Genomic DNA, 26,400 nt, shown 5'->3' on the forward strand with positions numbered 1-26,400 from the left:
CACCCTAAAAAATATATTTTTTCTTTTTGATGTCCCTCTGGTACCGAAATCTGTGCTTACTAAGCTGAATCTTCCCCAGACTTATACTCTGGAAACCCAAAAAGGCCAAGTAGGGCTAGGCAGAAGCCCGAGTCTCAGGTTTCCTTCCAACCCTGGCTATCAACACACAGGAGATCTGATGAGAGAGAGAACCCAAAACGTAAGCGTAGCAGAGGATCAAACACAGTTCTCCTAGAATGGGTCTAATCCAAGATCCCAATCTGAGGACAAGCCCAGGGAAGTTAGGGCAGCAAGGAGGCTCTGTGTCCCTAGAGAGGTAGCCACAGACAGTGAAAACTTGCAAACGTAAGCCCAGTTTACACAAGTGGCTGCAGTTCAGTTCAGTTCAGTCGCTCAGGCCCTAAGAACTCGCCTATGACATGTGACTGGAGCCAGACGGAAGGGGGCGGGGCTAGGACCGAATCTCAAGCAGAAGAGGGGAAGGACCCGACCCAGAGGGATAGGGCGTGCCTGCTTGCTCAGTCGTGTCGGACTTTTTGCGACGCTATGGACTGTAGTCCGCCAGGCTCCTCTGTCCATGGAATTCTTCAGGCAAGAATGCTGGTGTGGGTTGTCATTTCCTTCTCCAGGGGATCTTCTCGACCCGGGAATCAGACCCACTCTCTGATGTCTCCTGCATTGGCAGGCGGGTTCTTTACCACTAGCGCCACCTGGGAAGCCCCCACCCAAAGGGCTGAGCAAGGCTAATTCCCTGGGGAGAAACCAGGAGGCGGGCTCAAGCTTACTGGTAGAGCCAGGAAGAGGGCGGAACTAGAGCAGGAGAGAACCCTGGGGCGGGGCAGACCTGGGTAGGGACGGGGAAAAGGTCTGGAAGGCGGAGCAGGCTGCGAGGCTAGGACCTTCCCGTGGTATCCTCTCCAGGCCAGGGGGATCTCAAGACCAGAAGGGAGGAGCAGGGGCGTGGTCATGACCCAAGAGGCGGGGCAGGGGCGTGTCTAAACACAGGGGGCGGGGAATGGGCGGGGTCAGAACGCTGGGCCCCAGAGGATGATATTTAGTAGCTAAGTCGTGTCCAACTCTTGAGACTCCATGGACTGTGGCCCACCGGGCTCCTCTGTCCATAGAATTCTCCAGGCAAGAATACTGGAGTGGGTTGCCATTTGAGCCCCGGGCAGATCCAAGCCCAGAGGGCGTGGCAGGGGACAAGTCCAGGACTCCAGGGTGCGCCCAAGTCCGGAGGGCGGAGCAGGGTCTGGTCCGAGTCCTGAAGGCCAGGCGGGAGCAGGGATGGGCCGGCGACGACGGTCAGATGATGGACGGCTGCAGGCCTAGGAAGCGCAGGGCCAGGACGAGCAGGCCAAGGAACAGCAACAGCCCGAGCAGCAGCCGCAGGAGCGTCCGCGCGTTGGAGCCGCGGGTCCGCCCGGCTGTTGACTGCACATATCGCTCTACTGCATCCGCGAAGCTGAACTTGTCCGGCACGTAGCCAAGCTGGGCGCGGGCCTTGGCGATCTGGAAGGTGTGTGTCACGGCCACACTGCGCACCTGCGGGGAGAGCGGGACAGCCGCGGGGCGGGACTAGTGGGCGTGGGAGGCAACCTTGTTTCACTGGGACCGGAGAGGGTAGGGATTCCCCTTGCGTCGCACAGCGATTTAAAAGGACCTCCCAAAGTGTTGGATCTTGCGCCTTCCATGTCCTCATGGGGAGGACTTCCTTTCTCTCTTCCGCTCCCATTTTCTTTGAGGGCGTCGCCTCCCCGATGTCTTTTCGGCATCTCCTCACCTTACTGAATTTCTCAGTCCCCCAAAAATAAAGGCCCCACCTCTGCACTCCCTTCCTTGGCCTAGAAGATGCTGGGGCTCAGGAGAACCTTGATACATTCTGCCTATAGCCTGGGTGCAGCTCTCCGGAAACAAGTGTCTCCAGGGTATACCCTGAGCTTTTCAGCCCACAGCCCCAGATCGAGTCTGGGCAGGCAGGTCCCAGGGCACTCCCTTGCTTATTAACTGAGCTTCCCTAAGAGAGGAATTCAATTATGCAGAAGTGATGACTCTCCAGGGCCTGAGCAACCTTCCCTGCTGGCAGAAGTCCTGGGGCCCACAGGCTTCAAAGGAAGTACCGACAGCTAACAACTGCTGAGCTAGCACCCCGTGCCTGTCGGACTGAATTCTTTCTGGGCCTCCTCTCATTTAATCTTCTGAAATGCTAATACCACTGGCTCCTCTTGAAAATTGATCAGAGAGGTTAAGCGACTTGCCCAGGGTCACACAAGGGAGCTAAATTCTAGCCCATGCCTTTCCCTGCTATGTTAGGACTGGGAGGATACCCTCCCACTTAGTTCATTTCTTCTGCTTTAGTTCCTCAGCTGAACACTGGGAAGGAGTCCACTAGCTGCTTGATTCTGCTGTGGCCCTGTAACAGCCGTTGGGGTCAAGCCCCTGATCTTGGATGCTAGTGTGGGGAGAGAGGGAGAGAGGCCAGTTCTTGTCTCTTTTTGCCTCAGTTAGCAAGTTCAGGGCTTTGGGGGATACAGCTATGAAGTAGATAAACAGGGGTCCCAGATCTCAGGCTTGGATATCACCTCCTTTGGGAAACCCTCCCTAACTTCCTCAGAATTGATTTATGTGCCTCTTCTGTGTACTCTGAAGTTTCTCATCACTTCCCCCAATACAGTCTTTATCACAGTGTTTTGAGTTGCCTGATTGTTGGGCGGTCTTCCTCTTTGGATGGACTGTGAACTCGCCATTAAATGAGATAATACTCTTTTTGCCCTTCCTAACTTACCAGAGCATCAGGGACAGTCAAATCAGAGAGTGGACTGGAAGGATTTTGCATATAATACCAAACACCACTTGTTGCTTTACTGTTTGTGAAAGTGAAAGTTAGTCACTTAGTCATGTCCAACTCTTTGTGGACTGTAGCCCACCAGGCTCCTCTGTCCATGGAATTCTGTAGGCAAGAATACTGGAGTGGGTTGCCATTTCCTTCTCCAAGGGATCTTCCTGACCCAGGGATCGAACCCAGGATTCCCTCATTGCAGGTGGACTCTACTGGCTGAGCCACCAGGGATTAACAGATTATTACTGTTTATAATCTGCATTAAAACATCCTCTCTTAATAAACAACAAGGGCCTGTATAGCACAGAGAATTATATTCAATATTCTATGATATGGACATCCCTGGTGGTACAGTGGATAAGAATCCACCTGGCAATGCAGGGGACATGGGTTTGATCCCTGGTCCAGGAAGATTCCATGTGCCAAAGAGCAGCTAAAGCCTGTGGGCTCCAACTACTGAGCCCACACTCTAGGGCCCACAAGCTGCAAATACTGAAGCCTATATACCTACAGCCTGTGCTCCATAGCAAGAGAAGCCACTACAGTGAGAAGCATCAGAAAGAAGAGTAGTCCCCGCTCATTGCAATTAGAGAAAGCCTGCATGCAGCAACAAAGACCCAACACAACTCCCCCAAGATTATATATATATTTGAAAGTCGCTCAGTCGTGTCCAACTCTTTGCGACCCCATGGACTTATACAGTCCATGGAATTCTCCAGGCCAGAATATTGGAGTGGGTAGCCGTTCCCTTCTCCAGGGGATCTTCCCAACCCAGGGATCAAATCCAGGTCTCCCGCACTGCAGGCAGATTCTTTACTAGCTGAGCCACAAGGGAAGCCCCAAACCATAATGGAAAAGAATATTTAAAAAAGAATGTAAGGATATATAACAATCACTTTGCTATATAGCAGTAATTAAGACACTGTAAATCAACTATTCTTCAATAAAAAAAAAAATCCTCTTTTGAACAGTATATGTGAATAGGAAGTAAGGTCAGCCCTACCTTCATTCCTTAGAACAATGCCTGGCATACAGTAGGAGCTCAATACATGTGAAACGAATGAAAAAAGGCTAGGAAGTCAAACTAGAGGGCTGGTTAGTATGTAATAGATTGGCCAGCAGAGGGCGCCTGAGCCACGGTGCCCAGAAACTTCACAACTAACTAGGGATCCTTTGCTCCAAAATTGAACAAGGAAACCAGAGACAGACAGGGGAAAGACAGAGGAGCCAGCGCCCAGCCCGACCACAATTCAGCAGCACCTTGGCAGCTATTTTATGTGAATATGATTCCTGACATTTCACAAGCTAATGGTTAAGCTTGGAATCTTTTAGGTCTAGTCTGGGTTCAAATCTCAGTGCTGCTACATAAGTAAATAGTGATGGGCAGGTTATTTCACCCTCTCCCCCTCCCCTAACTGTGTGTTTCATTTCCTCCTCTGTACATGGAAGTGATAACAGAATCCACAGTGCGTAGTGGTTGTCAAGATTAAATGAGATAAACACAGTGCCTGGTATTTCATCATCACACAATAGATGGTCCCTATTTTTATTTTTCTCTTTTCTGTGCTAGTCCAGATGGTTAAAAGGAGAAACCATAGGGAACTGCTTCTTTTCATGGCCCATTCTTGATTCTCTGAGGTGGGGAGCACTGAGCTTTGAGTGTGAAGTCAATTCTAGGTGGGACCTTGGTATGTGTATGCATACTCAGTTGTGTCCAACTCTTTGGGACCCCATGGATGGTAGCCTACCAGGTTCCTCTGGCCATGGGATTTTCCAGGCAAAAATACAGTGTGGTTTGCCATTTCCTCCTCCAGGGGATCTTCTCGGCCCAGGGATCAAACCCACATCTCCTGCGTCTCCTGCATTGGCAGGCGGATTCTTTACCACTGAGCCACCTGGGAAGCCCTGAACCAATCAATGATTGGTTCACTCTAGTGCTCACAATTTTTCACCATTAAATGAGATACTAATCTTTTTGGCCTTCCTAACTTAGCAGTGCATCAGGGACAGTCAAGGGAGAAAGGAAGGATTTTGCAAGTAACACCGAACACCACTGTTGCTTTACTATTTACAATCTGCATTAAAACATCCTCTCTTTTAGGACTTCCCTGCTGGTACAGTGGATAAGAATGTGCCTGCTAATGCAGGGGACATGGGTTCAATCCCTGGTCTGGGAATGTTCCACATGCCTCAGAGCAACTAAAGCCCATGTGCCACAACTACTGGAGCCCATGTGCCCTAGGGTCCATGAGCCACAACTACTGAGCCTGTGTGTTGTTACTACTGAAGCCCCTGCACCTCGAGCCGATGCTCCTCAGGAAGAGTAGCCCCCGCTCATCACAACTAGAGAAAGCCTGCATATAGCGATGAAGACCTAGTGCACCTAAGAATAAAGAAAGAAATAAATGAAAAAGTAATGTTTAAATAAAAACAAAACATCTCTTTTAAACTCCATATGCAAATAGAAAATGCATCATTGTTATTTGAGAACAGTGTCGTTAACACAGTAGGTCCTTAATTAATATATACTTATTCAGTGAGCAGGAATTGTGAGCCTCAAACTGTGAGCCTTGAGTCAACAGGCGGTGTGTGCACAGTGACAGCTGTTGGGGAGTGGAGACATTCCAGAAGGTGAATGTCATGGAACCTGCCTTCGGGAGCCTCCAGTCTGGCTGGGAAGGCAAGCTGCTTATGAATGAAATGACAGTGATGAAGAATGGGCTTGGAGCTATCACCCTTCAGACCAAGAGAGCACAGCCTAAGCCAAAGCCCAGAGGCTGGGACATGATAAAAGAGCTGGCCCTAGATTTGGGCGCACATGGGAGATTCTGAGACCTCAGACAAGCATCCAGTTATGGTGTCAGAGTAGGAGTGGAGAAGGGGCAGGAAGAAGGGCACAGGGGCTCCCCTCACAGCAGCCCACTTACCTCACTCCGGGTGAGCAGCGGCGGGAGGCTGCAGATGGGCCTCAGGGCCAGATGCAAATACTCCATCACCGTGGCTGTGTGGGGAGAGAGGGACCAGTGAACAGGTGCCTGCTCTTCACAAACTCCAGGGAGGCTCTCAGGGGCAAGTCAGTTGGGGGGCATTATTTGCTTTGCTAGGAGTAGTCTTCACTTTGCCAACATTTTTCTGTCCTTGGGATTCCTTTAAATCAGTTTCTCAGCACAGCCTGGGGCACCTTGCTTGGTGATGAAATATGTCACAAGTAAGTTGTTATTAATATTAAAAGCCTGACATCTTAAAATCAATCTGAGCAGATTCAAAGTGATATCTACAATCATGTCTCTCTCACTGACTTCTATTCGGTATGCTCTCTTGAGTCAGAGAGAAAGAAGTTGGGGCAGTGATTGAACTCAACATGCGCTTTATACTGGATCACTTTTTTAAAAATATTCCAGCTTCCCCCACCCCTTTGTACCTGTAGAATGCTGAGATAATAGGTCTGGGATGTGGCTGAGGCATTTCTAGATTTTAAAAGCTCCCAGGTGATTCTACTGTGCAGCCAAGGGTAAGAAGCACTGAGTTACAGATAGCTCACTGGGAACTGGGAATTCATAGGTAATTCACTAAAACTGCCAGAACCTGCAGTTGAACTTTTCTCAGCTGGGAGTCAGGAGTGTCACTCTTGGAGATGCTGTGCAGGGGAAGCCGTTCTGTGCCGGTGCCCTGGGAGAGAGAAGTCTGCAAACCCCAGCTTTCAATGGCAAGCATGCCAGTGCTCTTAAAGAGCAACAGATCCAGCTGAGGTTTTCCAGGAACTCAATTATCTGTGACTGGAGGGCCACTTATCCCCTGGGGCTGATCACTCCATGCCTGACACACGCTCAGCATTCCAGTTGGAAGGAGGCCAGCAGAGAGACACCGGGCCGTGAGAGTAAAGACTGAGGAGGCGAAAGTGAAAGTGTTAGTCGCTCAGTCGTGTCTGACTCTTTGCAACCCTATGGACTGTAGCCTGCCAGGATCCTCTGTCCATGGAATTCTCCAAGCAAGAATACTGGAGTGGGTTGTCATTCCCTTCTCCAGGGGATCTTCCCAACCCAGGGATCAAGCCTGGGTCTCCTACACTGCAGGCAGACTTTTTTACTGTTGAGCCACCAGGAAAGGCCCAGGGTCAAAACTGAACCTCAACATGTCCCAAAGCAGCCTTAACTCCAGGTTGACCCTGGTGGATGGGGCAGCCTCTCCTCTACCTGGCTAAGCACCTTCCAGCACAGCAGAGGGGCTGGAAGTGGGCTATGGAGTCAGCCGAGCACAGTGTGAATTCTGCCTCTCCTGCTTTCTCAGCATGGCATTGTGGGCAGGCTGCTAACTTGTCGGGGCCTCAGTTGCCTCATCTTTACAATGGGCCTAATCATACCCACCTGGGAAGTGGGATAGACTTTAAACAGGGCCAGGACTAGGGTGAGGGGAGTAAGGTTCCTTGAGGGCAAATTTAAGGAGGCACTTGCTCTCAGGGCTGGGCAAGTGCAGATCAGGCTTGGAGCATTTGACTCCTGAGAGTGCGGGTTTCCTTAAATTTTGTGCCCTCATGGCCCCACTCATCCCAGCTAGGTCCTGGCTCTGGGTTTAAAATGAAGTAACGCATTGATGCTTTCTGAACTGTGGTGTTGGAGAAGATTCTTGAGAGTCCCTTAGACAGCAAGGAGATCAAACCAGTCAATCTTAAAGGAAATCAATCCTGAATATTCATTGTAAAGACTGATGCTGAAGCTGAAACTCCAATACTTTGGCCACCTGATATGAAGAGATGACTTATTAGAAAAGACCCTGATGCTGGGAAAGATTGAAGGCAGGAGGAGAAGGGGATGACAGAGGATAAGATAGTTGGATGGCATCACCAACTCGAGGGACATGAGTTTGAGCAAGCTCCGGGAGATAGTGAAGGACAGGGAAGCCTGGCGTGCTGCAGTCCATGGGTTTGCAAAGAGTCAGACACAACTGAGTGACTGAACATGGGGACGATAATGCATGTGCATCTGGCACATGGAGGGTTTTCTCACACACACACTCCCTTCCTTACCTGACAGGTAAACCCAGGAAGTAGGAACCTGGATCCACGGCTGGCTGTACCCCAGCTTCTCAAACTGCAAGGAAACATGGCTTGAGGCGAGAAAACAGAACCTGAAGGGCTAGCATGCAGAGACCACATACTGCCTTTACCCCAGAGTTATCAGAGCACCCCCTGGCCCCTCCTCAGCTGCCCACCAAAGCGGGCAGACCCCACAGCCAGCCCTACGTTTACACCAGTCTTTAAATGAAATCCATGCTATAACCTGGAAAATTAAGTGGGAGCTGGTTGCACAGAGTGGGTTTTTAAACTTGGGCTCATTCCCATCTAGTCATTTTTTACATCTGCTTCACCCAAACACACACTAAGGCACTTATATAGAATTTACGATAGCCCGCCAGGTTCCTCTGTCCATGGGGAGTCTCCAGGCAAGAATACTGGATGGGTTACCATGCCCTCCTTCAGGGGATCTTCCCGACCCAGGGATCAAACCCACATCTCTTGCCCTGGCAGGCAGATTCTTTACCACTAGCACCACCTGGGAATGTATGACCCAGGAATTCCACTCCCAGGTGTAGACCCAAGAGAAATGAGAATGTATGTCCACACAACTATTTATACACAAATGTTCATAATAGCATTACTGATAACACCCCCAAAGGGAAAACTGAAATTTCTATCAACTGATGAATGGATTAACAAAATTTGGCATATCCACTGAATGGAATATTTTTTTTTTGGTAATAAAAAAGAATGCAGCGCCGATATGACACATCCACAAGATGGATGAACCTGAAAACATTATGCTAAATGAGAGAAACTTAACACAGAGCCCAAATGTATGATTCTGTTCATAGGAAATGTCCAGAACAGGCAAGTCTATAGAAGCAGGGAGGAGGTTAGTGGTTGCCTATGGCTAGGGGTGGGGTGGGAGGAGAGGTAAACAGAAATGACAGCCAAAGAGTCTGGTTTTTGGAGGGGTTCTTTTTGGGACTTCCCTGGTGGCTCAGAAGGTAAAGCGTCTGTCTACAATGCAGGAGACCAGGGTTCAATCCCTGGGTTGGGAAGATCCCCTGGAGAAGGAAATGGCAATCCACTCTAGTACTATTGCCTAGAAAATCCCATGGACAGAGGAGCCTGGTAGGCTACAGTCCATAGTGTCACAACGAGTCGGACACGACTGAGCGACTTCACTTTCACTTTCTTTTTGGGGAAGGTGACAAAATGTTCTAAAATGTGTTTTGGTGATGGTCATACAACTCTTAAAATACTAAAAACCATTGGCTTGTATGCTTTCAATAGGTGAACTGTATGGCCTATAAATTATATCTTAATAAAGTTGTTAAAAGTTGACATGCAAAGGGCCTGAATACCCCAAAGATATATCCTCCAGTGTGGGGTTTCTGGTCGACCCCTTCAAGGAGTCTGTAGGCTGCTGGGAGAGGAGGCTGGGATTCTCAGCATGGGGGCTGTGCCTCCCTTTGTGAAGGCCAGCACCTCCCTTTGGGCTTTGTCCACCTCCTACTTACCTCTTTCAGGGCCTCCCTATATAGTACGGAGGTGGGGGGCCCACAAGGCAAACTTCACAAGACATCAACATAAATCAGGAAGCAGGCTGAGAGGGACCGTGGCAAACTCGGGGAGCTCCTGGCCTCCTAAATGGGTGGTCATGACCCAGGTCCAGTGTCTCCCAAATGGACACTGTTGCCAGAGCTGGCCTTTAATGTGAAACCTTCTGAGCTTTTGGAAGGAGGAAAAGGTGACAGGGAAAGAAGACGTGGGGATCCCGGAATTCTCACTTGAGTTGGTGGCGTTGTCTGGGCACCTACCAGTGGGGCCATCCACTCGAAGAGGTTGACGCTCTCCCCGTCATTGATGTAGTACGCCTGCCCACTCTGAGGGGACACGCGGGGAGGGGGATGTCAGGCACAGGCCATCACCTGACCCCGTCCTCTCTGACGGCTCCTAGAAGCTGCCCAACTCCCCATTCTCCCAAGCAGCCCTGGAGAAAGATCTGAACAAGTCCCTTTGGATTCCGGGGCTGCCAACTGACTAGCTGTATGACCTCGACAGAGTCACTTAAACTCTGTGCCTCAGTTTCTTCATCTGAGAAATGGGAGCATAATAATGGGATCTCCCTCTTGGGCTGCTCTAAAGGTGAACTATAACAATGTATGTAAGATGCTTAGCATTTGGTGACTGTCACTCTGGGATCAACACCACCTGCCTCCCAGGGTCATTTCAAGGAGCTAACAATGCTCTAAAAAGTATCAGCCACCCCCCAGCTTTCCTGGGCTGACAAGCCCATGAGGCAACTTGAGTTGGGGAGATCTGTTGTGTGTGAGCCAGGAATCCTGTAGGGATGGGGGGCACCTACCTGCAGCCTGGGGGGTAAGGAAGGGGAGCACTGCAGGAGACTCACAGCCACGTGGCCCTTGGCGGCAGTGAGGGCTTCGGCGGCTAGCACGTGTGCCTGCACCAGATTGCGAACATGGACCCAGTTCATCTGCGTCCGTCGGTCCCCAAATCGGAACATGAACAACCTCTTCTTAATGTAGCTCTGGTGGAGGGGGGACAGGGTAAGAAACACTGACAAAGCCTGGAATGGCTTTTAATTCCTTCTCTGTGCAGACAGCTCCCAAATTTCTAGCTTCAGGTCAGACCCCTCTGTCCCAGCCCCACTAAACCTTCCTGACAGACATCTCCACTTGGTGGCCCGTTTGGTTGCCAGATAGACAAGGCTGACTTGCCCTGTCCTGTGAGTGCCCGACCCCAACTGGCCACCCCTGCTTCCCCTCGGCCCACAGCACCCAGGGCTAAGGCCAAAGCTCTGCAGCCCACTCTGGCTGTCGCCTCCCTCCCTCCCTCTCTGCACCCAACCCATCTGCAAACCCAGTTGTCTCAGCTGTTACAATCAGTCCAGCGTCTAGCCACTGCTTACTGCCTTGACTGCCACCCCATCTCTCACCTGGACACTGAAATAGCCTCCTAACTGGTCCCCACTTCCACCCTCAGCCCCTGTGGGCTGTTCTCCATGCAGCTGGGGATCTTTTTTAATCCTAAGTCAAACCACGTCTCCTCTGCTCAGAACCTTTGAGACTCCTTTCCAGTAGGTCAGATGGCTAAGGAGACCCTTCTGCTCTGGACGCAGCTACTCTCTGACTTGTCTCCCACCAAACCCCTCGGTCTCACTCAGCTCTAGCCCTCGTCCTCCTGCCTGGAACATGCCAGCAGGTTCACACCTCAGGGCTTTGGACCTCCCGTGCCCTCTGCCTGGAAGGTTCTGCCTATCTGTGTGATACACCGGTCACCTCAAGGTGCTCAACGTCCCTGCTCGAAGAGGCTTCCTGACTGTTGGCACCCCAGCTTTCCCCCACCCCACAGCACTTTTCCTCTTTCTCCACAGTCCCCCCACCTTCGAATATTCCTTGTCATGTAAGGTGTTTATTCTGTCTCCCTTCCTGTGGGAATACAAAGCCCACAGGGAGGGGGGCAGAATTGTCTGTTTTGTTCACTGTTAGTCGCTCAGTTGTGTTCAGCTCTTTGTGACCCCATGGATTGGAGCCCACCAGGCTCCTCTGTCCATGGCATTTCCCAGGCAAGAATACTGTAATGGGTAGCCATTCTCTTCTCCAGGAATCTTCCCGACCTAGGGATTGAACCTGGGTCTCCTGCATTGCAGGCAGATTCTTTACTGTCTCACCCACCATGGAAGTACATCCCCAAACCTGGAACCGGTTTTCATTTCCAGCATTGTGCCCAAACTCTCTCCTCTATTTGGATCACCTTCTCTCCACTACCTGCTTTGCTTGGTTAGCTCATTCCCTATTCAAACAGCACAGGTGTCACTTCCTCCAGGAAGCCCTCCTGGACTCCCCCTGCCAGGCCCTCTCTGCTGTCTTCCCATCTTCTCCCTCTCACCTCAACCCATACCACCCTGAATCTGTGACTGTGGCACCTGTCTCCTTGACTAGGCTGTGAGAAATCTGAGGACAGGATCTAGAGCCCCTTGCAGCCATATCCCTGGCACCCAGCTTTGTTTGGAGAGAGGCTTTCTGTGTGGAGACCCTGGTGCCAGCAGCATGAGATGAGCCCTCTGGCCCTCAGGGAGCCCACATCTGGGCAGGGCAACAGTTTCTTCTGCCTCTCTGGGGTTGTAACTCCACGTCTTCTCTATGGGTACCAGGCCTGGCTGGAGTACCCCCAAGAACTCTGTTCCTGGTGGGCCTGGTGGGGGCAGGAGTTATCCCAGAACCGAGGGTCCCCCTCTGGGGCACTGACCCAAGACTGACATGGGGACCACGGGTCCTCATTCACACAATTCCAGCCGGGTTCCCCCCCGTGCCTCCGGCCTCAGGTGGGAACAACGTACCGCCACACGGGGCAGGTGCCTCTGCTCTTCGGGGCCGTAGATCCCTGGGGGCCGGAGCACACATGTCCTCAGAGAGCCTCCTCCTATGACACAGGGGAGCGCAGTCAGGGGCCTAGGAAGGGGTAGATGAGCAGGAAGGGGGATAGAAAGGCTGTCCACATCTCCTGGTCCTACCTGGACAGGTTAGTGGGATAGGCAGGTCCTTGGAGTTTTCTCATTCAATTAATTATTCTCTCAGTAGATCAGCTAGTCATTCAACAAACACTATTGAGAATCATCCCCCTCCCCACTCGCTCTGCACTGGGTCCTGGGATGGATGCTGTGAAGAATCCCAGGAGGACCAAGAAATGGTGCCTGAACTCACAAAACTCACAGGCCAGTAACAGAGGCAACACTTAAGTGCATGGCCCATGAGAGTTTAACCAGCTCTGATAGATGTGATCGCCTTTGACTCCCACGAGAGTCCTACTGTGCCCATTTTACAGATGTGCATGGACCCACATGCCCTCATGCCAATAGCTATAGCTCTTTCTTTCTTCTAGTCATTAGCTAAGGTCCATAGCGCTCTCAGAGAGGTTTTGCTACGTGTCTGGTGCCTTTATCTGATGCTCTGGTAAGCCTGGAATTTTCCCCTCCAGGCAGCCCTAGGAGGTGAGAGCTGTTATTATCCCTGTCTTATGGATAAAGGAGCCAAGGCTCAGAGAAGAGATGTGATTTGCCTAAGGGCACACAGCTCAACCTAGTGGAGCTGAGATGGAGATCCAGGTTCAAGCTGTTTCCACTCACACCTCTGGTGGCACAATACTAACAACTCAGCTCCCTGACCCTCAGCTCTCTCAGCCTTGGTCTCTTCACCTGGATGCTTTGTAACTAGTGGTTGCAGTTACCCTTTCCAGACAACCAGAAAGGAAGACTAGAGCCATCCGCATGAGAGCTGGAGGTCTGTCCCCCCTCTCTGCTGTGTCAGCAGAGTCTCCAGACTAAGATAGAGCTTGGTCCAGGGCTTCCCAAATTCTCTGCTGAGGGGTCCCCATTGGTGGAAGTGGGAGCCTGTCACCCTGTGGGGGGAGGTCTAGGGGTATATAGCCTGAAGAGCTGCCCCAAACATATTCAAGTCTTAAGAAAGTCTACAAAAATTTCAATTTATTCTAATTTATTTAAAATTTTTTTCAGTTACTATTTGTAAATTATTTGACTCCCAACCCCATCTCCTTAACTGAGATAGTGCCTCCTGGTAGATGTTCCACTTCCCCCAAGGCTCAGGTTCCCCAAGCAGCCTGCTCCCAGTTTGGGGAGCTGAGTGTATGCCATCCTCTGGGACCAGAAGCCCACCTTTCTTTGGAAGCTCCTTCCCCTTTGCACCAGGTTGGGGGTGGTGGAATGTCAGTGTAGATACATTTCTTTTCTCTGAGGTGGCGTTCCAAGACCCAGGCTGAGTCAATGCCATCTTCTCACCCAGGAACATAACTCTGTGCATCCCACTAACATGGATCTAAAATCCTTAGAGTGGGCTCACCCTGAGAGACTGATCACCAGATACTGCCTCCCAGCTCCCTAGAATCACCCCGACCCTGTCATTTCTAAACCCTGGTGGTCATTTTCTGGATGATATTTTCCAGAAGCTATCACATATCCTTCCAGTATAAATTCCCTTTTCTTCATAAATTAGCCAGGGACGGTATCACAGGGTCATAGCCTGCTCCTGACTGCTCTATAGCCATCCTGACTGTTCCTTCTCCAACACCCTCACTTAACAATAAAGCCCAGTGTAGTGGGTTGAATGGTGGGCCCGAAAAGTTATGTCTGTGTCCTGGAACCCATGGATGCTACCCTACTTGGAAAAGGGGTCTTTGCTGATGTAATTAAGGATCTAAACATGAAACTATCCTGGATTATCCTGCTGCCACTGCTAAGTCACTTCAGTCGCGTCCAACTCTGTGCGACCCCATAGACGGCCTCCCACCAGGCTCCTCTGTCCCTGGGATTCTCCAGGCAAGAACACTGGAGTGGGTTGCCATTTCCTTCTCCAATGCGTAAAAGTGAAAAGTGAAAGTGAAGTCGCTCAGTCGTGTCCGACTCTTAGCGACCTCATGGACTGCAGCCTACCAGGCTCCTCCGTCCACGGGATTTTCCAGGCAAGAGTACTGGAGTGGGGTCCCATTGCCTTCTCCATGGATTATCCTGTTGAGCCTTAAATCCAATGTCAGGTGGCTTTATAAGACACTCACAAAGGGAGAAGAGGAGAGGCCACATGAAGACAGAGGCGGAGACCAACGCCAAGTGATGCGGCCACATACCAAAGAAGGACCCCAAGCTCCTGGAGCCACCAGAGGCCGGAAGAGTCAAGGAAGGATTCTCCCACACACTTCTGGAGGGAGCGCAGCCCAAATGACACTTGGATTTCAGACATCTGACTGTGAACTATAGGAACTGTGAGAGAAGAAATTTCTGCTGTTTCGAGCCACCAGGTTAGTGGTGATTTGTGCTGGTGGCCCCAGGACACTCACACACCCAGAGACATAAAGACACAGAGCCTTCACATGGAGCTTGGGTCTGCAAGTCTGAAGACTCTGCTATAGGGCCCAGGCTGCTCCCTGCCAGGCTAGAGGCAGAGTCTCTCAGGGACCAGCTGGGGGAGCAGGGACTGGAAATCACCCAGGGAGACTGTGGCAGGCCTCCTGCGAGGCAGGTATCAGGTGAGCTTTTCTGTAGACAGCCTGGAGCTAATTTTAAACTCTGGGTCACCTGGGCATGGAGTGGGGGTTGGGGGAAGGCTGGTTGGGCTGCACCTGACATTGGCCAGTGGGGTACTGGGCGGCTACGTCACAGAGGGGTGGGGCCCAGGGTATCCATGACTGTCCTGACCATGGAAAGCTGGGGATGCTTGTATAAATAATTCTCAGCTGGAGGATTAGGTGTCTGACTTGTAGGAGCGCAGGTCCATCCAGGGGAGGCCCTGATAGAGAAGAGAGTTCTACTGCGCAGGCTCAAACTTCTGGGAAACACAGCTGGATATTCGTACTGGGATAAACAACTGAGGCCTGACAGGTCCAGGGTGAGGGGTGAGGTGTGGGGGATTTTAGGGGGAAGTGTTCATGCTCAGAGACCACTCAGCCACAGCTAAGTGGAGCACTAAGTGGAGCCTGGGGCTAAGTGGTTAGCCCCAGGCTCTGGTGTTAGACTCCCCTGGGGGGAGGTGCCTTTTCAAACCCTACGTCTGCCACCTAAGAGCCGTGTGACCTTGATCTAGGTCAGTTAACCTCTTAGCTTCGGTTTTCTGTCCTGTAAATTTGGGGATTATGATACCAAGCAACCTTCACCCTCTAAATCCACTTGGCTCCTGAGTGTAGACAGTGAGAGAAACCAGCTTTTCTGATTCTTTTTAGTTTCTGAATTTCAAAAAGCAAATATAATTTGGATAGCAAGGGCTTTTAATATATTTAACTCCTGAGTTTGGAAAGAAACTGGGTCTCTTGCCTTACACAGATGCTGTCAAGAGATAGGAGACTTTTGCTGAAAGGTGGTGGAGCTGGGGTTTGAACTCAGTTCAGTCTGATGCTGGTATGTGGGTGTTTAGCCACTGCACCATGCTGCCACCAGTCCTTATTCTATTATTATTCTTTATGACAATATGATAAGAAGAGGTAATCCAGTTGGGCAGCCAAGGCCAATTTTTCTGGGAGTTCCTGAAGCGTCCCTCACTTGCACAGCCCTTCCAGAGCACCACGCCTCACTGCATATTCATAAATTTGTACTCTTTTTATCTAGAAGAGGATTCCCCCATACTGGATGCCCACCTATGTGGCAGAAAAGAGGGCTAGACTTGGGCTAACCCAAGTGTCTCCCCACCAGACCATGAGCAACGTGAGGGCAGAGACTGGATCTGATGTTCTCCAGGCTGTATCCCTGTTGGGTGTGGGTGCTCAGAATGTGTTGGATGATGAATGTCCAAGGCCCTGGGGAAGTGTCCTTTAGAAGGAAGCTGGGCCTCAGAAACATACCAGCTAAAAGCGAGAATTGCTCATGTCCTTCAGGGAGGCAGTAGGGGACACGCATGTTGGCTGTGAGCAGGCCCCCAGTACTTACCTGGGAGAGGCGTCCCATTGGCCATGAGGATCAACTGGTCAGCGATGGCTTTGGTTCGGGAGTAGTGGTCCATGTGCTGTTCAAGGACAGGGAGAATAGAGCCACCAGATGGGGTCAGGGACACTGCTGATCACACCACCCAGCCCTCCTGGCCCCAGGGCTGCACTTTTGCTTCTGACCATACGGGAGTTCACTTCTGGGACCCTCACCGGAAATGGCCAAGCCCTGAGCCCTACTGCCGCTCCTCTCCCTCTGGGTGGGAGCCACGAACAGAGGAGAGAGTTCAGAGCAGTAACAATGGAGCTTCCCGTCAGCCACGTCGCCTGCACTGGGTCGTCGGCTGCGCTGGGATGTGGATGCTGGATGCATGTCAGATGGACTGTTTACATGGAATCCTTGTGCTCACGTGGCATTTTCACATAATCGTCTCATTTCCAGCTCTCCACATCCCCACAGAGTGGTGTTATCATGCCCAGGTGTAGAAGGAGAGCCTCCAAGTGAAGTGATCTGCTCAGGGTCCCACAGTAGAAAGTTGCTTTGCTGGTTCAAGGCCAGGTCGGTGTGATTTCAAAGCCCTTGCTGGCATGACTGAAGTAGGAGAGGGCTTGAACCATGCTGTTTGGGGACTTTTTGCTCCTGGGTCTCACCCTGAGTTGTGAAGTTGACCCTGGCTCTGCCCATCCCTACCCTTTGAACTGTGGGTCCCAGGTCCGCCCTGCCCACCTCTCCAGGAAGCCAGGTACCTTCTCCAGTGGGAAATATGGCACCGAGTCCTCATCGCCTTGTTCTATAGGCTTCCCGCCGAATGCGACATTGACGGTACTGGTGTAGACAAGCCTTGGAACCCGCTGGCGGACACAAACTGCAGCGACAGGTCACACAGCAACACACACACACACACACACACACACACACACAGCGCTGATGTGAGTAGGGAGTTGGCTGAGGGGTGCCCCTGGGGACCTCCTTGGATGAGTCCTCCACCCACCCTCCAGCACACATCCTGCCTCAGGAGGGAAGGGCCTCCTTCCCTTAACTTGGGGAGGGGTCAAGCCCCTGCTTTGAGAGTCCCTGGGGGCCAGGCTGCCTCACTCTTCCTTCTCAGTGTGGCCACCTTGCCAGGGACAGGTCAGAAGAAAGTCTCATTCAGTGGGGACATAAGGAAAACACACTCTAGAATCAGAGAGAAAAACAGGAGGGAGGATAAGGCAGGACATGCCCTGAGAGCCCAGAGGTGGGTCTTCTCATTTGGAACTTCAGCAGCGTTTCTTGCTCCCAACTGCTAAGCCCTCTGTGCAAACTCCACTCCTGTGTCCCCAGACACACTGAGGTCACACTGAGCCCCATGCCAGGGCCTGGGCACACCTGCAGAACAGGAAGGATGTGCTGCCCACAGACCCTCCATGGGGGAGGGCAGGGGGTGGGAGGAGGTTCCCACCTTTGTCCCCCTGCCCTGTCCCCCAGAGCTGGGCCTGCGGCAGCCCAGGTAAGAAAAGAAGCAGCAAACACACAGCGGGTCACACTCTGCTCTGAGCGCCTACCATCGATCACTAGTTTGGTGCCTCCAACGTTTATAGACTCAATCTGCTCTTTTTGTAGCTAAAAGGCAAGACGGAGGTGTGAGAGTCGAGGTGCTGTCTCAGCCCTGTAGCTGAGGGTGTGCGGCTGGGCTTGGGTGGGGCGGGGTGGGGGGCTGCAGCTCAGAGGCAGGGATTCCCAGGGGCCCCTGGTAGTGTGGGGGCCCTGGGCTCTAGTGCCCCTCTCTGCTCCCGTTTGCCTGGGCTACTGGGGATTTCCAGCCCCCATCTGGCAGTCAGCTCCCTCACCTATAAAGTGAGGGAAGAGTCCCTTGGATGGTTGGCAGGATTTAATAAGCCCCATGAGAGGACCTGATGCAGGGCTTCACACAGAAAAGAGCCTCAAATATGTTGGATTGCTTCCTGGCTCTAGAAGTTTCAGCTTCCTTATCCATAAGACAAAGACAGTAATACTGCCGTCTACCCTAGTGAGAGGGCGGGGGTGTGAAAAATAAAAACAACTGGGCCACAGTGAGAGTTGCTTGTGTGTCAGGGGCACAGCGAAGCCTTTACATCTCATTTAATCCCTACAACCACACAGGGAAGTGGGTTCCATACTGATTTTCAAGCTATATTTATTCTTGTTGCAGTTGTTTTCAATAGGTAATACAATCACAAGGTTAAAACTACTCAAACAGTAAAACTAGTATGCAACGAAGAAGAAATTTGCCTCCCATTTCTAATACAAATGTGAGTATATGCCTTTTATTTAAAAAAAAAAAAAAGTGTCAAATGCTGTTTTCCCCCACAGTACCTAGGAAATTGTTCTGTTATCAGCGCATATTGAGTTACCTCATTCTTTCGCCTTCTTTTGAATGGCTGCATAGAAGTTCATTGTTAGGCTATATCACAATTTATTTAAATAGTCCCCATTAGTTGGGCATTTTGGTTAGTTCCTGCTTTGTTATTAAAACCAATGCTGCAAATACATAAGTAAGTGTAGTTTCTGAGTCAAAGGCTGTTGCATGCGTTGACAGATACTGTTACACTGCTGTCTGGGGAGGTTGTGCCATTAGCTCTAGTTGTGTCCTCACTTAACAGATGAGGAAACAGAGGTGCAGAGAGGTTAACTTAACTTTCCTAGTCACACAGCTAGAAAATGGCAGAACTGGCACTTGGTCTCATGGGCCAAATGTAGGCTGGGTATAGCCCAAATCCTCCCTGGAATAGGTGAAGAGCATAATGAACACCCAGGGATTAGGGGGGCGGGCAGAGCCAGGACCTAAGCCCTGTGTGTGGGGGGTGTCTCACCTGCTCAGCACCAGACATTCCGTAGGAGGCCACGTGGAAAACACAGTCCACCCCTTCGAAGGTACGGTGCAGAGCCTCTGCATTGCGGACATCAGCCTGAAACAGAGGAGAAAGACACGGAGGTAGGAGGTCTGGGCCCAAGGTAATCAGACATTACAGCTGTGGCAGGTCCCAGAGCCAGCCCCCTGACCCCACCCAGGCCCAGCATCTGCAGAGCCCGGACAAGCTGTGGGGCAGGATTTACTAGATGATTCCACTGGGCGTCCGTCTTCATCATCATCAGCCCCGTCTATGGAGCTAAGTCACAGAGAACGCGCTCAGAGTTTTACACGCACTGTCTCAACTCCCCATAAGTCTCTAGTGAAGCAGATACTGTTGGTGTCCCCTTTCTGTGGATGAAGACGTGAGACTCAGAGGTGTGGGGCCCTGTGGCCGTGGCGGCTCAGCTGGGAGCTGGAGTCTGACTCTGAAGCCTGTGCTCTTCATTCACTACCAGCGACTGGTTACACATCAGACACCAACCTCTGACCTCCACCCCCACCCTGCCCCCCCGCCCATCCCCCAAGACTCATCACTGCACCTGGATGAACTCGGTCCCTGGGCACAGCTCCCACTGGGGTCTGCGGAGGTCGAGCAGGATGACAGAAGTGCCGCTCTTGGCCAGGCTGGAACCCAGGCTAAAGCCCAGGTAGCCTGCTCCTCCGGTGACCACAACCTTCTGCCTTGAGGCCTGCCCAGGGGTGGCCTGAGTCTTCTGCTGTTGAGCCGGTGTTGGGATTGTTATTGGCTCACTGGGTCTTTGCCCAGCCCCTGATCCCCGCCTGGGTCCAGGCCCTACCTCTCGGCCAGGGGAAGGTGAAGCTCCTAAAGCAGCAGTAGGCCACTGCCCAGGACCCGACATTGCTCCAGACCCTTGTCTGGGTCCCAGAACATCACTAGGCCCCTGCCCAGGACCCAACACTGCTCCAGACCCTTGTCTGGGTCCCAGAACATCACTAGGCCGCTGCCCAGGACCCAACACTGCTCCAGACCCTTGTCTGGGTCCCAGAACATCACTAGGCCCCTGCCCAGGACCCAACACTGCTCCAGACCCTTGTCTGGGTCCCAGAACATCACTAGGCCCCTGCCCAGGGCCTGACACTGCTCCAGACCCTTGTCTGGGTCCCAGAACATCACTAGGCCCCTGCCCAGGGCCTGACACTGCTCCAGTCCCTGGTCCATATTCTGTAGCAGCACCAGGCCTTGATCCACGTTCTGGAACTATACCAGGCCCCAGCCCAGGTCCAGACACATTCCCCAGGCCTGAGACCCCACCCCAGGCCTGACAGACGGGGCAGCTCTGCTGGCCCTGTCCTGCAGCTTTGCAGGCCTCTGGGGAGGAGACTGCCGGGTTGGGCTTCATCTTCTACTGAGCCATGTGGACCCGGGATCTATCCACCTGTAGGGAAAAACAGAAGAGCATATGCTCTAGAGTTGTCTTGAGTCATGTGGATTATCACACTCCTGGGGGCTTAGGGGACTTGCTGGTGGGAATTAGAGACCCTCTGAGTTCCCAAATCTATCCCTGTTGGAATCTTGAGAACTTCCAAGGTGGCTGCTGCCTTCCTCAGAGAGTCAGAGACAAAGCAGCCAAGGACTTGGGATTCACAGCTCAGGAACCCAGGGCCCAAAGCCACACCACATGGCTGAGATTTACACCAAGCATGCCTTACTTCTCTGCTGCTGCTGCTAAGTCGCTTCAGTCGTGTCCGACTCTGTGCGACCCCATAGACGGCAGCCCACCCGACTTCTCTACCAGCTCCTTAAAAGCCCAGTTCCCATGTAGTATTAGAGGGAGATGGATCAAATCATGCCACCTGATTGGGTTGGGTCGGGGGGAGGCACGGCGGTGACTGCTTTCTGATGGGGAAATGGGGAGGACTTCCTGGAGGAGGAAAGAAGGGAGGAGCCACATGGGATCCAAAGGGCCTTGGTAACTTGTCCAAGGGCTGGACCACCTCTGCCCTGGCAACTGCTGCCTCTGGTTCTCCCAGGTCCCCAGTAGTGCAGCTGGCTGACACCACAAGGCTTGCCCAACCCGCTGTGGGCTTCAGGATAAGGTCTGCGGTCCTTGGGGTCCGGCTCTGAGGATCCTGTCCTCCTCACTCAAGACTTAAAGCGAGCCAGGCTGTCAGTCACTGTCACCATCATCTCACCCCCTACCTCCTGCTCCACCTGAGGATAAGGCTGGACTACAGGCCGGATCACCATGATCATCATTAATAACAGCAGCAATGTGTACTGTGTATTCTGGGTCTACCAGAGTGTGCCAGGCCCTGCGGATACAGAGACAGGTAAACTCTGCTCCGCGTGGCACACAGTGGCTATAAAAAAAGAACAGGTGCGAGGGAGGGGACATATGTGTCCCTATGGCTGATACATGCTGCCGGATGGCAGAAACCAACACAAGGTTGTAAAGCAATTATCCTTCAATTTAAGATAAGTTAAAAAAAGAACAGGTGCAAATGTGTGACTGAGTGATGGGCGCACAGGTGTTGCTGGTGGTGGTCACAGGACAGAGTCTGGGACCGCTGTATGGTATCTTCTAGTCTCCTGTCACTGCCCTGCTGGCCATAGTTCTGAGTGAGGGATATAGTTAGGCGCCATACAAGCTCTGGCACTCACGGCTGTAACAGGGAGGGGAGACACCCCAGATCTCAGTCATCACAGAGTATGAGTCCAGTTCCCCCAGCAGGAGAGGGAAGGAACCGCAGAGTGGAACCCTTCTCTACCAGGCCTGGCACTCTGTGCTGGGAAACAGTCTGTGGCACCAGAGTATTTTTCTATCCTACGCGGATGCTTTCTGTGACAAAGGTTGGGACCCTGCCGCAGGTCGAATTTCCCGGGTGCGCCCTTGGGTAAGGTCCTTCTAACCTTACTGCACCTCAGCATCCACGTCTGCCTGATGAAACCACTAACCCTGTCCACCTTACCGATGGCAGGGCCCTCACAGGCCACCGGCACACATGCGCCAGGAGGGCTTGGATCAGGTAGTGTCCGTGGCCCCCACCCAGTCTTGTGCCTGGGACAAAGCAGGCTGTCACTAAACAGATGCTGAATGAAAGAATGAAACCCCTGGGAGCGGTTCTGCCTCTGGGAGCTTAGGGCTAAGAGAAGAGCTGGCCCCGGCACCGCCGCATTCAATCCTCCCAGCAGCCTTGTGCAGCGGAGGCTTACTGCCCCCATCATCAGGGAGGGAAACTGAGGCTCAGAGAACATTTGCGAACTCTGATAGAGTCTGAGTGAATGGCTGGCTCTGGATCCAGGTCGCTGGGGACTCAAAGCGGGGTCGGGTGAAAGGCAACAGGGAGAGGGGCAGGGACCACTCCAGACCCATCACTCACGCTGGGTGGGTAGGAGCGGGGCAACCCATCCCATGTTGAAAGCCTCCTGCTGGGCAGGTCCTGCCTGCTGCGGCTGCTGCGCGCGCCCCCTTCCCGTGCCCCGCGCCCGGCGCCCCAGCGGCGCTTACCTGGCCGGGCTCCCGCGGCGCTGAGTGATCTCGGCAGCGCCCGCGCTTCGGTTGGTCTAGATGCTGAGCCGGATGCTGCTGGGCCTCCGCCTCCACGGGGTCTCCGCCTCCAGGGGCGGAGCCGGCCGCGGCTTCGGGGACCGCCCCGCGCCCGCCCCTCGCCTGTTTCCCCTGATCCTGCTGCCCACTCCACAACCTTGGTCTCTAAGGCGGGGACACGCAGGCTCTCCCAGAGGGGAAACCGCGGCCGGTCGAGGGTGAAATGGGCCACGATGCTGGTGGGGAGAGGGCAGGAACGTCCTGCATGCTGGGCCCGATCCTGCCTGCAGAGACGTCTTGAACCCCAAGAAAGGGTGTTTCTTTCTTCCACCCACCTATCCATCCATGTCCTCTCCCACGCGGTCCCTTCTGTTCAGCCTGCCTCCTGCTTCTTTCCTCCTGCCCTCCTTCCTTCCCTCCCCGCTTCCTCTCTTTCCATCTATTCATTTCCCCACTTTTCCATCCATCTCTGTCTATTCATCCAGCCTTCTACCAATTTAAAACTGTTTTTTGTCCGTTCATCTATTCACCGACATTCTGCCTTTCCACTTAATCCATCCTGCTTTTCATCCATCCAGTTCATTCTGTATCTTTCTTTCCTCCCTTCCACCCATCTGTCTACCCTTCATTTCTTGCATCCTCCACCCAACTCTGGGTTATCCATTCTCCAATGCCATCGTTCCACATTTAATAGGTTATTCTTGTGCTGTCCTTTCCCTTGCACTGGGGACCCAGATGGATCACACCATCCCTGGAAAACTCATTCACAAGTGGCAGTGGCAGAGAGGCAAGAATGTGCCCAGGAGTGGGCACAGCTGATGAAGTGGAGCTAGGGGCGGGGCTGTACTCCAAGGCTGACCCAGAACACCAAGGGCTGCTTACTTTGGAGAGGGCTAGTGCAGAGGCTTCACCTGTATGAACCTCCTTTGTGTGCGTGGGTAGGAGCGGGGAAGAGAAAAACCTCAGCCAGCACGTGCTATGTGGCAAGTGGTAAGGTATCTTGCTCAATTCTCACAACTCTGTTTTAACGCTGCTTGCTTCATTAATCAGATTCAGAGAGATGAAAAGGGGCGTAGTGGGGGACTGTAGTGGGGCAAGGCCACTACATGGGGTCAGTTCAGTTCAGTCACTCAGTCGTGTCTGACTCTTTGTGACCCCATGGACCGCAGCATGCCAGGCCTCCCTGTCCATCACCAACTCCCGGAGTTTACCCAAACTCATGTCCATTGAGTCGGTGATGCCATCCAACCATCTCATCCTCTGTCATCCCCTTCTCCTCCTGCCCTCAATCTTTCCCAGCATCAGGGTCTTTTCAAATGAGTCAGCTCTTCATCAGGTGGCCAAAGTATTGGAGTTTCAGCTTCAACATCAGTCCTTCCAATGAACACCCAGGACTGATCTCCTTTAGGATTGACTAGTTGGATCTCCTTGCAATCCAAGGGACTCCCATGAGTCTTCTCCAACACCACAGTTCAAAAGCATCAGTTCTTTGGCACTCAGCTTTCTTTACAGTCCAGCTCTCACATCCATACATAACTATTGGAAAAACCATAGCTTTGACTAGACAGACCTTTGTTGGCAAAGTAATGTCTCTGCTTTTTAATATGTTGTCTAGGTTGGTCATAACTTTCTGTCTTCTAATTTCATGGCTGCAGTCACCAACTGCTGTGATTTTGGAGCCAAAAATAATAAAGCCAGCCACTGTTTCCACTGTTTCCCCATCTATTTGCCATGAAGTGATGGGACCAGATGCCATGATCTTAGTTTTCTGAATGTTGAATTTTAAGCTGACTTTTTCACTCTCCTCTTTCACTTTCATCAAGAGGCTTTTGAGTTCCTCTTCACTTTCTGCCATAAGGGTGGTGTTATCTGCATATCTGAGGTTATTGATATTTCTCCCAGCAATCTTGATTCCAGCTTGTGCTTCATCCAGCCCAGCATTTCTCATGATGTACTCTGCGTATAAGTTAAATAAGCAGGGTGACAATATACAGCCTTAATGTACTCCTTTTCCTATTTGGAACCAGTCTGTTGTTCCATGTCCAGTTCTAACTGTTGCTTCCTGACCTGCATACAAGTTTCTCAAGAGGCAGGTCAGATGGTCTGGTAGTCCCATCTCTTTCAGAATTTTCCACAGTTTATTGTGATCCACACAGTCAAAGGCTTTGGCATAGTCAATAAAGCAGAAATAGATGTTTTTCTGGAACTCTCTTGCTTTTTTGATGATCCAGTGGATGTTGGCAATTTGATTTCTGGTTCCTCTGCCTTTTCTAAAGCCAGCTTGAACATCTGGGGTCAGTCCTGGGTTTAAATCTTGGCTCTGTCACTTTCTCGTGTGTGTTTGGGCAGCTACAGGGCTCTGTTTCCTCATCCATAAACCAGAACTGGTGTGTATTTTACAGCTGTGGTGTTGTGAGACTTTGTGGCTAACAAGGTACCATAACAGAATGCCTAGTATCATGCCTGCCCAGTCAGCACTCAACCAATGGTAGCTGTTATCATTGTAATATGAGAGGTTGGGATTCAGTCCCAAGACCTGTGATTTGCTGCTTTGCAAACCATGCATCTGGTCTGTCCTTCCATTCGCAAAGACCAGCCTTTCCTCTCCCACCAGCAGGGCCAGAGGACTCTTGTTCTCCAGGCCTAAGTGTAGTCTCATTAGGAAAAGCATAGTTTGCAACTGTTAACAGGTGTTACAGTTGAATTGTGCCACCCTCAAGTTCATCAATTGAACACCCTTAAGTCCAACTGTGTCACCCTTGAAGTCCTAAGCCCCAGTGCCTCAGCATGTGACCTAGTTGGGAAGAGTCATTGCAGATGTAATTAAAGATGAGGTCATACTAGAGTATGGCCCTAACCCAGTATGACTGGCATCCTTGTAAAAAGGGGAAATTTGGACACAGACATGTGCACGAGGAGAGCATCATGGGAAGATTGGAAGCCTGCTGCCAGAAGCAAGGAACTGGTAGAAGCCAGGAGAGAGGCTTGTTCCAGGCCTTTCCCAGTGCCTTCGGAGGGAGCACTATACCTTGATTTCGGACTTCCAGCCTCCAGAGCTGGAGACAACACTTCAGCCCCTCAGTCTGTGGTACTTTGTCTCGACAGGCTGAGTGACATAATACAGTGACCACAGGTTGTTTTCTCTGCACGGATGGGGATGATGTGGAGGGCAGCTGTCCAAGACAGAGACCAGACTGATATCCACTGTGGCAGCAGGGACTGTAGTCACTGCTGTCTCCCTGGGCCGGTACAGAGCCTAGCCAAAGGCATGGCTTGTCAAGTTTTAGTAAACTGTGTTTTTAAACATTTTGATGAATTTTTACTTATCAGTGTAGCCACCCCCAGACTGAGATACAGCCCTGTGGCTCCAACACACACAAGGTAATCACCTCTGACTTCTATCACCAATAATAGTTTTGCCTATTTTTTTTTTTTTTGGTACATTGCACACTTTGTGGGATCCTAGCTCCCCAATCAGGGATTGAACCCAGGCCCACGGCAGTGAAAGTATTGAGTCTTAACCCCGGGACCACCAGGGAAGCCCCCAGTTTTGACTATTCTTGAACTTCATATAAATGGGATTACAGTGTATGTGCCCTTTTGTGTCCAGTTTCTTTTGCCCAATTTGTTCATAAAAGCTTGCTGAATATAGCTGTTCATTCTTTCTACATTGATGTGTAGTATTCCACTGCAAATATGTATCACAATCTATTT

General features: G+C 51.7%; 1 protein-coding gene across 1 annotated transcript; it reads right to left on the reverse strand.

The window, feature by feature from the left end:
- Positions 1-1,047: 1,047 nt before the first annotated feature.
- Positions 1,048-20,538, reverse strand: SDR42E2 (short chain dehydrogenase/reductase family 42E, member 2). Its single transcript, XM_005898134.2, has 12 exons — positions 20,467-20,538; positions 19,717-19,893; positions 19,137-19,232; positions 17,850-17,907; positions 17,052-17,170; positions 16,309-16,384; positions 12,223-12,305; positions 10,273-10,410; positions 9,680-9,745; positions 7,863-7,926; positions 5,767-5,840; positions 1,048-1,545 (listed from the first exon to the last, which is right to left on the reverse strand). Exons 1-12 carry the CDS (start codon positions 20,536-20,538, stop codon positions 1,306-1,308), a joined length of 1,263 nt encoding a protein of 420 aa, XP_005898196.1. The 3' UTR covers positions 1,048-1,305.
- Between the last annotated feature and the right edge of the window lie 5,862 nt (positions 20,539-26,400).

This window comes from Bos mutus, chromosome 25, assembly GCF_027580195.1.
Source record: "Bos mutus isolate GX-2022 chromosome 25, NWIPB_WYAK_1.1, whole genome shotgun sequence".
NCBI lineage: Eukaryota > Metazoa > Chordata > Mammalia > Artiodactyla > Bovidae > Bos > Bos mutus.